The 13,655-nt window shown below is 38.0% G+C and overlaps 1 protein-coding gene across 1 annotated transcript in view; it reads left to right on the forward strand.

Annotated features, from left to right (window-relative positions):
• ALK (ALK receptor tyrosine kinase) overlaps positions 1 to 13,655 on the forward strand; it is a 1,046,930-nt gene that overhangs the window by 310,098 nt on the left and 723,177 nt on the right. The window contains exon 3 of the mRNA XM_051976205.1: positions 649 to 816. Coding sequence (XP_051832165.1) covers positions 649 to 816 — 168 coding nt within the window. The remainder of the gene's footprint in view (positions 1 to 648; positions 817 to 13,655) is intronic.

The following is a 13,655-nucleotide window of genomic DNA, read 5'->3' on the forward strand; positions in this document are numbered from 1 at the left end:
ACTGAGCAATGAGGTGACATGGTCAGACCTACACTTTGGGAAGATCCAAGTGACCACTTTGACAGCTGGACTGGGGAGAGACTTGAGGCAGAGAGGCTAGCCAAAAAACTATTGCAATAATCTAAGCAGGTGATGGTGAAGACCTATACCAAATACATAAATATGTAGGTGAGAGTGTAGTCTACATATTATAAAGATAATATTAACAGGTCTTTGCAACAGATTATATGGGAAGGTGGTGAGAGGGAGTGAGAGTCATGGATGAAAAGGATTTTTAGACCCTGAGTTTCATTTTTTATAAAATGAGGAAGAGGAATGGTTGCAGGAGATAGTTCCCTTCCATTTCTAGCATTCTGTATAAAACAATGACTGACTAATAAAGGAGAAGAGAAAGGAATAAGCATTTACTATGTTCCAAGCACTAAGTGCTTTTACAAATATCTCATGCCATCATTACAACCACCTTATTAGGCAGGTACTTCTATTCACATTTTACATTTCAGTAAACTGAGGCAAATAGGGGTTAAGTGCTTGTCCAGGGCCACACAGCTAGGATATATCTGAACTTCAAAGAAACTAAATGAGTGACTGACTATGGGGTTGAAAATGCTGTTTTAACTGATTCTTGGTCTAATGATCTGGTTTCAGGCTTCGAGTGCAAGTTTGATTTCCCCTGTGAACTAGAGTATTCACCACCTCTGCAGGAAGATAGAAATCACCACTGGTCTTGGCGTCTCATCAGTTCTGAGGAGGCTTCCCAGATGAACCTGTTCAGCGGTGGTCCTGCAGTGACTCCTTCCGAGGAGATACCCAGAGGTAGGATGATTCGCAATCTTCTGGGGATAGAAGGTGGCTCTGGATCATGCAAAAGGAAATGGTTAAAATGTCTTGTTACTGCAGTTTGATCTTTTTAACAATTAAAGGAAAGGGGAGGGAATCTCTCATCAGTAGTAAAAGAAAACCCACCTTCTATAGTGAGAAATGTAGATAAAGGTTTTCCCTTCCCTTTTTGGGCTCTTGAGACTGTTTGGTCTTTGTGGCTTGTAATCTGCCAATATTTCTGAAGAGAAAAGGAAATTAGTATTCAGAGCTGGCTGACTAAGGGGAAGAGTCTGGTGGCCTTCAAAGACTGTGAAACTTTGGGTTTGAATGCCAGAATAGCTATGGGTCAGCATGGCACTTGGCACTTCCTACAACTGATGTTGAGCCAGATTGGGAATAGTATGGATGTATCGAGAGAGGAAGAAATGTTAGAAAAATAGTGTCTTGGCAACTTCCAGGTGATTCTATCTTTGAGCCCAATGGACCCTTGCTCATCCACTGTCCCTTGCTAGCCACTGGCTGCAGCTGGTTTGTTTTTGCCCTTTGGGGGGGGGGGTTACTAATATATCTGTCACATGTGTTGGGCAGCCCTGCCAGAAGGATCCTTAAGGTTTTGAAGGTATATAATACCCACTGTTAACAAATGACACACATAAAGTATTTTGCAAACCTTAAAGCAATGGTTCTCAAACTTTTGTTCTCAGTATCTTCATGTTGTTAAAAAACTATCGAGGATCTGTTCCAAGAGTTTTTTTTTTCACATGGGTTATATTTATAGCTATTTACTATATTAGAAATAAAAAAATAATTTTGAATTTGTAGATCCTCTGAAAGGGTTTCAGAGACCCCAACAATTCTTTGGACTTCACTTTGAGGACCACTGCCTTCAAGTATTGTATAAATACTAGCTGTAGTTGTTGTTTCTGTGTCCACCCTTTGGATCCTTTCTCACACAATTATAAACTCAAACAACCTTCTCTCTTCCCCCTCCCTACTTCATTCAGGACCTTCTGAAATGATTCCTGTTGGGAATCATCACCCTTTGGGAGTGAACAGGACTCTGTGCTGACTCACCCTTTACTTATATATCTGCTTCAGGAATCTACTCCCACCTCCACCTTTGCTCCTGTAATCAATGGCACAGCTGGGTCTTAGAATATGGTTCTTCTAGCTCTAAATCTTTTATCCTATGGTCTGGGTTGTGTGGTGATCTTGCCTCAATTTTAGGGATGAAGATAAGGATGCGGAAGATGGGAGGAGTAAACCATCATTTAGGGAATGCCCCTCCATGGAATTGGGATGCACTATGATAATAGGAATATGTTTTAGTATTTAGCTGGCCCAGGTGCCAAATTGCCTTATCTGTGTCCCAAATTTATAGTGCAGGTCTGATTGCAAAATGTTGTACCACTGTTTCATATGGTAGTGTAGCATCTTTGTGGCCATTTGAGAAGTATTGTGGTCTAATGACCACTCCCCTAAAGTTTTATTAGCTCACAGCATCAGAGGTTGGGAGGTACCTTGGGGATCTTGTTTTCATTAGGAGAAAACTTACCCAAAGTTAGGACTAAAATATGCTTGAAAATGATAACAACTTCCCCAGTGTAGCTTAGATAACAGAATCATTCAAAGAAAGAAGTACCTGTGTAGATCAAAATAATCTGGAAGAATTAATGAAAAGAGGATTTTGTTGAGGTTAAATTCAATACAATAAGCATTTAATAAGTGCATATTTTAGTACAAACTGTGTTAGCTCCTGGAGATATGAAGGCAGAAATTATTTTGTTCATAGCTCCCAAAGGGCTATAGCTATAATGCATTTTGGAAGGTGTCCAGAACTGGAAGTCAGGACACTGGGCTTCTAACCTGAATTCTACACTTGCTGTGGGTCTAATCTTGGACAATTTTCTTCAAGGACACAACTGAGCAGAGTGGTTAAAAAGCCTGAAATGAAATCCTGCCCCCCAGACACTCACTAGCTATGTATCCAGAGCAAATTATTTAACATCTTTCTGCCTCAGTTTCCTCATCCATAAAATGGATATGACAACTTGTCTCACAGGTTGTTATAATGATCAAATGAGAAGAGCCATGTCTAGCACTTTGCAAAACAGAATGTGATATGAATGTTAGGTATAATTATGATGGTCACTTTCTTCATTTGTAAAGTAAGGGTGTTAAACAAGGACCAATTAAGCTCCTTCCACGTCTAAAGCTCAATTATTCTATAGTATTAGGAATACTTTGGAGCTTGACTTTTTAAATGTTAATTACTTATTTTAAATTTAATATTAAATGTTTTTATTTTCCCCATTTTCATATAAAACAATTTTTACATTTGTTTTTAAAACATTGAGTTCCATATTATTGTTCTGTAAAAAATGACCAACAGGAGGATTTCAGAAAGGCCTAGAGAGACTTATATGAACTGATGCTGAGTGAAATGAGCAGAACCAGGAGATCATTATATACGGCAACAACAATATTATATGATGATCAATTCTTATTGATTCTGATGGCTCTCTTCAACAATGAGATGATTCAAACCAGTTCCAATTTTTCAGTGATAAAGATAATCAGCTATGCCCATAGAGAGAACTATGGGAAATGAATGAGCCACAACATAGCATTTCCACTCTTTCTGTTGATGTTTGTTTGCATTTTGTTTTCCTTCTCAGGTTTTTTTTTTCTTTCTTTCTAAATCCTATTTTTCTTGTGCAACAAGATAACTATATAAATATGTATACATATATTGTATTTAACATACTTAAACACATTTAACACATATTGGACTACCTGCCATCTAGGGGAAGGAGTGGAGCGAAGAAGGGGAAAATTTGGAACAGAAAATTTTGCAAGGATCAGTGTTGAAAAATTACCCATGCATATGTTTTGCAAATAAAAAGCTATAATAATAAAAAAAAAAAGTTGAGTTCCAAATTCTCCCTTCCTCTCTACTCCCAGCCCCCATTAAGAAGGCACACATGAATTTATGTTGTGAAAGAAAACAGATCTCCCCGCCAAAAAACCCCTCAAGAAACATACAATTTAAAAAAAGAGTATGTTTCAATCTGTATTCAGACAATATCAGCTCTTTCTCTGGGTATGGATAGCATTTTTCATAAGTCCTTCAGAGTAGAATTGGATCATTGTACTACTGAGAATAGCAAAGTCATTCAGAGCTGATCATCCCATAACATTGCTATTACTTTGTACACAGTACATTTCACTTTGTTTGAGTTCATGGAGGACTTTGCAGTTTTTCTGAAAGCATACTGCTCATCATTTCCCAGAGAACAATAATATTCCATTATAGGAGCTTGGCTTTAAAGCACAGAGAGAATATGGGTCCAGAAGGAATAGAGAATAAGAATAAAAATAATAGCCTCAGTTTCTGACATTGATATCATGTTATAAGAGTCACCATATTATCTAGTTGAAATTCAATAATTAAAAGTGGGAGATGAGGGAGATTCCAGGCATGTGTAAGAACCCAATCAAAAGCAAAGAAGACAGATCATGTTCAGTTAGGATGGGACACTGAGTGGAGACAATAAAAATAGCAAGGCAAGCTAATACCTGATTGAGAAGGACTTTGAATACCAAACAAAGAAAGTAGTGGGAACTTTATTTTGTTAAGCAATAGAAAGTCACAAAAGACTTTTTAGCAGAGGCGTAATGAGCCTTATTAAACAGAAGGAAGATAAATTTGGCATGTAGAGAATGAATTTAAGAAAGGAACGAGTAAAAGAGGGAACTGTTTTGTTTATTAAATACCTATGTATCCCAGGCATTATGTTGGTATCTTTGGAGTTATAAATGTATGTTAAGACACTGCCCCTGGCCTCCAGAAGCTGATGTGATAGGTTGAATAAGACCTCTAGACCAAAACTTCTGAAAGTGTGGGTCACAACCCCATGTGGAGTAGCATAACTGAATGTAAGAGTCCTGAAAAATTTGGCAACAGTAAAAAGTTTCTGAATGCAACAACCAAAAATTAATTCAAAATAAAGCACATAATGAATTTGATGTATTTTAGCAGCTTTTGCATTTGATGCATTATGTGACTTCACTAAAGCTCCGGTTCTGAACAAACTTACACACTTTTCATTAAGCATGTTTAATGTCAGCTCAGATTCAAGATGGGATCACATAAAAATTTCTCAGGTAAAAAAAGTCGTGAGTGGAAAAAGTTTAAGAAGCCCTTGCTATATAGACAACCCCTAGCACAACATCTTACACACAGTAGGTCCTTAATGAAGGTATGTTGAGTTCAGCTGAATGCCTGTAAAATAAGGTGGAATGTGATAAGTGCTATAGGAGTGGCAGTCGGTGCTGTTCCCCTGGTCTTCTCAACCTCAAATCCTTTCTGGGCTGGAAATTGCTGAGAGGTCTATTTAGCAAAGTGGAATATACTTATCCTGAGCGAGGAGGGGACAGAAAGAGCCCCCTACCTCAAGGAAGTTTTACTTAGTAGCCTGGCATTCTGAGATATAAAAAACTAATTGCTCTTAAAGACAAGAAACTGGAAACTGGAAAAATGACTCTGTCTATTGCCAGTTCTCTCCTTCGTGCTTATTCCTTTCTGAAATCCTGTAGCCCTGCTAATCCAATCCCTGGCCCACCATTCAGTTGTTTGATTTCTCTTATCTTCCCACTCAGGTATATCTCCTATTCCATCTAAACCCATATGTTGTGGATTGAAAAAAAAGAATGACTTGAAATGCTTTTTCAAGATCAATCTGACCTTATCAAGTGGTGTGAATGAGATCTGGGATTTGTCAATCAAACTCCCCACCACTCCTCCCCAAAGCAGATCCATTGAGCTTGGGAAAATTGTACTGATGAGTCTGCTTGAGAGTCTGCTTGAAACTGATCGTTGGAGAATGAGTCTTCTCCAATTGTGCTTTGCATTTGTTTGTAGGAGCTAAGAGGCTTTTACAAATATACTTTTGTTCATTCTCCATAGACACCCCATGGTGATATGTTGGGCATCTACAAAGTGCTCAATAAATATTAGTTGACTGATAAACCATTATTTGAAGCACTGTCTTACCCAAAATAATAGAGATCAGATCAGAACTCAGACCCTCTATTTTGGCCATTTTCATGGACCCAGTGAGTGGGGGGAAAGTATTGGCTCATATATGAGTCTGCGTTTCTATTTCACAGAGGAAAATAACTGGGGAATTCTTGTTTGGGAAACAGATGCCCCACTGTGTTTTGGTATTATTTCTTATGCAAAGTCTGTTCCTAGAATATAGAAAGGTGGAATATTTGTCACAAGACCATAGGCTTTGAGGATTCTTTGATTACAAGATTGAATTAAATAATAATATAGAGATGACCTTCAAGAAGGATCTGTGGTTTGGAAAAGGACTCATAATAAACCCTAGATATAAAATTCAAATTCTAATTCCTGAGTTATTTGAACTAATAAACTCTATTTAATCAATACCAATGCCCTTTTCTTGCCTTCAGGGTCAAATATAAAATCCCGTGGTTTTGAACCTTATCTCTTCTTTTCCAAGCTCCCCTTTCCCACTCTCTACACACCAAAAATTCCATAATATTGTCCCTCTTGCTGCTTCTCACACAAATTATTCCATCTCCCTCTGCTAGACATTGCCACAGATTATCCCTTGTGCCCAGAAATCCCTTCCATATTCATCTCTATCTCCTGGATTCTCTAGCTTCTTTTAAGTCTCATCAAAAATCCCACCTTCCATAAGAAAATTTCCCAAATCCCCCTTGATGCTAATGCCTTTCCTCTGCAGACAATCTCCATAAAAGAGATATATAAGAAAAATCTCTAATTTATCCTGTCTCTATCTTGTTTGGACTTTTTTTTTCACATTGCCCCCTCCATCAGAGAGAGTTGGGGCTGTCTTTGTCTTTCTTTCTTTATATCCCTTGCACTTAGAACAGTGCTTGGCACATAGTAGGTGCTCAATAAATGCTTGTTGACTTGATTCAATTAAGTACTGACTATATACCACACAGGCACTATGACATTATCAGGTCCTCATTCACAGATAAAGTAAGTCCAGTGTTTATACCAAATGAAAACAACAGTGATTTAGGTAGGGTGCAGGGAGGAACACTACCACTGAGAGCATCCAGCAAATCCAGAAGGAACTGGACCTTGAGCTGAACTCTGAAAGATCCAAGGAGGAAAAGGGGATGATGGAGAGAGTGTTCCAGGAATAAAGAACTGGGGAAAATGGGGCAAAAGATCAGTCCTTTTGTGATTCCTTGAATTCAGTGTCAAAGGGAAAGGACTCACCTCCCCCTTTGCCCTTAGGAATAGCTCCAATTGCCCATGAGAAGACCCCTGCTTTAGTTCTATTTTTAGAACTTTGTGATATGGAATGAATTTTGGTCACTAGCCAGCATAGTGGGGAAGGGGTGATAGGTGGCAATTGCCTTCTGAGTGAAATTCCACCTGCTTTGTGGAATTTAACTCTGGGCACTGCAAAGGTTTATTGCTTTGCCCCTGAAATTAAGTGGTACCTCCATCTACTTTATCAAGCTGTCTGACAACTTGATGAATACAAACAGACCCTTCCAGGTGGCAGATGTCCAATGGGGTGGGGGTGGGGAAGGGTGGAAGAGAGGAACCTAAAGGATATCAACTGGATTATTTCTCCCATTTTATAAGGCAAGAGACTAAGGTGCAAATGAATCCTGACTCAGCCATCTCCTACCTTTGTGACTTGGGGCAATCAGTCAACAAATATTTATTAAGTAACTGCTATTTACAAGAAGTCTTTCCTTATTCCCCTTAATGCTAATATTTTCCCTCCGTTGATTTTCTCGAATTTATCCTATATATTATGTAGCTTGTTCACACTTAGTTGTCTGCCTGGAAGCTCTGTCTATAGATAGTGAGTTTCTCGAGAGCAAAGACTTTTTCCCCTGTCTTTTCATCTGCCTAGTATATAATAGATGCTTAATAAATGTTTGATTAGCTGTGTGTGAGGCATTCTACTAGGAATCTGAAATATAAGTTCAAAGAATGAAATAATTCTACTTGCCATGAGCTTGCATCGTAATGACAGAGACAACAATGTGTATGTACAAACCCACAATATACATATATATATATATATATATGTATAAAACACACATTCATATAAATATGTATACATAAATACACACATACACATACACACAGATTCACACAAACTAACTAGCTGTGTAATTCTATTTTGCCTCAGTTTCTCCAAATGTAAAATGATCTTGGGAAGGAAATAGCAAACCAGTATCTCTACCAAGAAAACTGCAGAGGGGGTTATGAGTGTCAGATATGACTGAATGACATACATACATACATAGATATGCATATGTATATGTGAAATATGTGTATAAAAATGGAATATATAAACAGTTAATAAATGTAAATATATGAGCTAGAGGGAGGAATATCAAATCCCTCTCAACATGTGTCCTTTATAAGGGGCAGAAACCGGACTTACCTTACTCTGCACTTGCTGCCCTGTCTGATTTCAATTGCATGGAGCAGGATGCTCCTGAGTCAGGTACTTTGTGTTTGTTCCCTCTCCCCTTTTTTATGTCTTGCCTCTTCCTTTAGATTGTGAGTTTCTTGAGGGTAGGATCTATTCTTTATTAATTTTTGCCAGCACTTAAAACAGGCCTAGCCCATAGTAGGAACTTAATAAATATTCATAATTGGATTGAAAAGTATTTAAATTCTGGGTCACAAAATTAAAGCCATGTGTAGTTATATGAAAAAATGCTCTAAATCCCTATTAATTAGAGAAATGCAAGTTAAAACAACTCTGAGGTATCACTTCACACCTCTCAGATTGGCTAAGATGACAGAAAAAGATAATGATAAATGTTGGGGGGATGCGGGAAAACTGGGACTTTAATGTGAAATAATCCAATCATTCTGGAGAGCAATCTGGAACTATGACCAAGGGCTATCAAACTGTGCAGACCCTTTGGCCCAGCACTGCCATTACTGGGTCTGTATCATAAGTAAATCTTAAAACAGAGAAAAGGATCCACATGTGCAAAAATTTTTTGTAGCAGCTTTTTTTGTGGCAGCAAAGAATTGGAAATTCTTTCCATCAGTTGAAGAATGGTATATGAAGGTAATGGAATATTATTGTTCTATAAAAATTGATGAACAAGCTGATTTTAGAAAAGCCTGGAAAGATTTACATGAACTGATGCTGAGCAAAACAAGCAGAACCAGGAATACATTGTACACAATAATAGCAAGAATGTGCAATAATCAACATGAAACTCTTGATTCTTTCTCAGTAGTTCAGTGATCTGAAGTAATCCCAATAGACTTTGGACAGAAAATGCTGTCTGCATCCAGCAAAAGACCTAAGGAGACTGAATGTAAATCAACACATGCTATGCCCACTTCTTTTTTCTGTTTTGTTTTTTTTTTTTTTTATCTCTCCCACGGATTTTTCCTAAAATAAATTCAAGCAGAAAGCGTACCAGGAAAGAGTTTTATTCAGAAGATAATGGTTTAGCACCATCTTAAAGAAAGAAAGGGACTTTATGAGCAGGAGTTAAGAAGAAAATGTATTCTAGGCATGGGATCCTGTCAGTACAAAGGCACAGAGTTGGGACATGGAGTCAAGCCACTTAACCTCCCTGTGCCTCAGTTTCCTCATGTGTTAAAAAAAAAGTTGGACTAGACAGCTCCAAGGGATATATATATATTCCTTCCTTTCCTTGTACCTCATTTCTTCTTGTATACAATGTCAGGGACAGACTAGATAAATACCTTCCCTTGCAGTTCTGATGCTGCCCAATGGCAAAGCAAGGGGTAGCACAGACACCTTCAGAGTCTCCCTCCTGAGATTATCTCTCTGGTGGATGTGATACCTTTTGCTACAGTGAAAAGGATGGAGTGGCTCCAATAAGAATAGACACTATAAATGGGTGGTGAAGTAGCAGGAAGATGTCATAAGCTGGGGGTATTTTTAATGTCACATTTATCAGGTGGATGATATTTAGATCCTTTTGTAATATTTCTTATCAAAGGAAGTGGCTAGGCCAGAGAAAGGGCTGGAGGAGGCAGAGAGAATAATAGCAATCACAGATAATGAACCACGGGAGTATAAATTTTGACTGGTTTTAATTTATGGTCCCTGGAACTGAGCATAGTAAGTGAGATACAATTCAGAGTGGCAAGATAATAAAGAATGATAATCTTGATGGAACACAATATTATACATTAATAAAATGGAGGGGAGTCATTTAGGGTGAGGTGGTTTGTGACTTTTTAAGAAATACCAGGGAAATGGTTTAAGTTGAACACTTTTTATCTTTGGAGAATTAGACAGAAGCAGTTTTTTCTTTTCTTATATTTTGGGTACAAGGTAGGGCTGGTAGGTAATACAATGAATCAAGACTGGATTGATTCTAGACCTGGAGTCAGGAAGACCTCACGCACTAGCAGTGTGACCCTAGACAAGTCATTTTACCTTTTGCCTCAGTTTCCTCATCTGTAACATGAGTTGGAGAAAGAAATAACAAACCACTCTAGTATCTTTGCCAAGAGAACATCAGATGGGGTCATATAGTGTCAAACATGATTGAAATGACTGAACAACAAGCAGAAGTATGGTTTTAATGATAAGAGTGGGAATCAGTATACCTTAGTGCTGGTCCCAACATTGCTATTTAGTTACCATGTCAACTTGGATAACGATTTTCACTTTTATAAGCCTCAGTTTTCTAAATCTGAAAATGAGAAAGTTGGATTAAACCAGATGATATCCCTCCATGAATATAACACAAGCCTTTTACTTGCAATCTAAACTAGAAAAATAAGACCTAGGATTTGAGAAAAGGGCATATTCCTTAAGGCATAAATAAAAATATATAGTCCCCTTGAATCTTTTTTATTGTCTCCTTAGGTTTTAGGATTGGTAAAGACTATAAAACCATGTCATTTTGCATGAAAATAGAAAAATGAAAATTTCTAAGCCTTCTAGTATGACCCACCTGAACCACCTTTGACATGTAGATATGGTGTAGATCACCCTTTTCTCCCCTTCTCCAATCCATTTTTGTCCCCATTTTGTGTTAACCTACAAACTTCCCTGGAAAAACCTTGGATTATCAGAAAACAGGCTGATAGGTCTAGGAAAGCCAATTTTTTTTTTCCTAGACTCTCCTATATATTCCTTTTTTAGAGATTACACTCACCCCAAAACATAATCTTCTCCTATATAAACAATAGCTTCCCAGGTCTCTTGGAACCAAAGACCACTTCTAAAATGACAAAGAACAGCTTTGTGGTCTTGAAAGTTACCTGGCTTATATTAATACAATAATAATAATAATAATGATGATGATGCTAGGTAGCATTTCTATAATGCTTTAAGTTCTACCAAGTCATCCTTTGTGTGGGCTATCTTGTCAGCCTCACTAACAACTCTGTGAGTTAAGTGCTACTATCATCCCATACCCATTTTACATATTACAAACTTGAGGATATTAGGTTAAAGACTTGCTTAGGGTCCCATAGCTAGTAAGTTTCAGAGAGAAGATTAAAAATCAAGCCTTCCTGACTCAAGTCCAGGTAGGTAGTGTGACATTGTCCCTCTTGCTTGTAGTAGCAACAGATTTGGACCAAATAAAAAGCATCCTCAAAACTGATGAGTGGAAATGCTTATTCCACCTAGATTCCCTTCCAAAGAGGGTTCCAAATTCAAGGCAGGATGAAATAGTACCTGGAATTTATACCATAAAGACCAGAACGCTTGACAAAGCCAAGTAATTTACACATTGGGAAGCATGTGATTGGGAGGGATGAAAAAATGGATCTTAAATTGGGGTTCTAAAACCCTACTCTGGTTCAAACTCAGATCATCAGAATCAAGCCATATGGTTTCCACCCTGCCTATATCTCTCCAGCAAATGGCCTTTTAATTTAATTTATTTATTTAAATATGTATAAAGTAACAAACCAACCCCAAATAATCATTTTCACTTTTTGCCATCAGCTATTCGAAATTAGGGCTAAGAGGAGTGTGACTTTAGGGTGGCCAGAAGAAGAAAGTGTAGAAAAAACTGATTAGAACTAAAAGGAAGGGGGCTGGATGTGTGTGGGGCAGGTTGGCTTAAGGAGAGCTGTTCAGTCAGACTCTGACTAAAGGGGCTTCAGGAGGCTGTCACAGGCAGAGAGTGGGGAGCCAGAGAATACTTAAGTCAGGTGGAATGGCAAAAGAGAAAGAGAAAAGCTAGGTTCCGTCCAGCAGGATTTAGGATAATTGATGAGATTGAGGGTGGGGTGAACTGGAAAAGAAGAAAAAGGGGGAAAGCTGAGCTAGGGTAAGAGAGAAAGAGACTGAAAAGCACAACAAAAAGCCAGAGAAGCTTAGATCAAGATAGGGGAGATAAAGGGGAATAGCTCTAACTGGATCAGCTGATGTTCCCATCTTATAAGGCTTGAATATACGGAGAGGGTAGAAGTTGAGAAGAGTCAGGGGCAGATTCTGGAAGAGGCTAAAATAAGACTTGGGAAAAGAAGGTGGAATTGGGGATAAAATAGCCCAGGGAAGCTTGGATGGCTAGGGGAAAGAGAGGTAGATGGGTGGTCCAGGGCCTTGGTAGATAGTAAGCTCCCAGTTCCCAGAAGTCATTAAGCAGGCAATGGATAACTATCTGGGGAAGCCACAGAAGAGATCCTTGTTCAGTGGTGAGTTAGACTGGCTGGCTTCTGAGGTACCATCCAACTTCAAGATTCTATTTTCTAAAGAAACCTGGAACAGTCCTTTAGTAAATGTGATTTTGCTATCATGATTGTCATCGCAAGCCTTTATTGAAGTGTCTTTGTGCAGTGATCCTCTGTAGTTGGTGAAACAGTAAGCATATCAGGAAGTATCTATTCTCTAGGCTCTGACAGTCTGAGACTAAAAACATCAATGGGAAATCTCTGTGTGTGTGTCTCTCTGTCTCTGTCTCACACACACACACACACACACACACACACACACACATTTGCAAAATTTAAAGAACAAGGAGGCAGCTTTCCTACATCTCATGATTTAGGGGGTTGAGGGAAACTACCTTACCCCCTCTATATCCCCAAAAGAAAAATAAAATCTTTCTGTGGCCCTGCCAGATGATGGGAGGGCATCTTTTAAAAATGGATCTCTATTGATATATTTTGGCTTTATATCACCTAAATTTGCCACTGTGTCCCTTTCCTCATCTCCTACCAGAAAGCCATCCCTTATAATAAAGAATTTAAAGAGGAAAAAAATAAAGAAGAGGAAGAGAAAAATAAATCAGCAAAATTGAACAATATTTCTAAAAAAATCTGACATCACACATATTGTTTCTCACTCATGAGCAAACTGCCTATGCAGGAGAGAGATGAGGGTATTTTTTACATCTCTTCTTGGAGGTCCCTGTTGTTCTTGATAACTTCATAATGTTCATCTTCAAGTGTTTTGTTGTTGATTGTTTCCATTTACATTGATGAAGTCATTGTATATATATATTTTTTTTTCCTGCATCTGTTTACTTCACTTTATACTAGTTCATGTAAGGCTTTTCATGCCTCTTGGTATTTTTGATTTTCATTATTTCTTACATCACAGCAATTTTCCATTATATTCATATAACACAATTTGTTCAGACATTTCCGAATTCATTGTCATCTACTTGTTTCCAGGTCTTTATTACCACCAAAAAAAATTATTGCTATAAATGTTTTATTCTATATGAATCTTTTTGTCATTGATCTCTTTGTGGGTTTACAGTAGCAATGGGATCTCTGGATCAGAGGGTATGAGAATTTTAGTCACTTTAAATGCATAATTCCAAAT

The sequence above is a fragment of the Antechinus flavipes genome, chromosome 2, assembly GCF_016432865.1.
Source record: "Antechinus flavipes isolate AdamAnt ecotype Samford, QLD, Australia chromosome 2, AdamAnt_v2, whole genome shotgun sequence".
In the NCBI taxonomy this organism is placed as follows: Eukaryota; Metazoa; Chordata; class Mammalia; order Dasyuromorphia; family Dasyuridae; genus Antechinus; species Antechinus flavipes.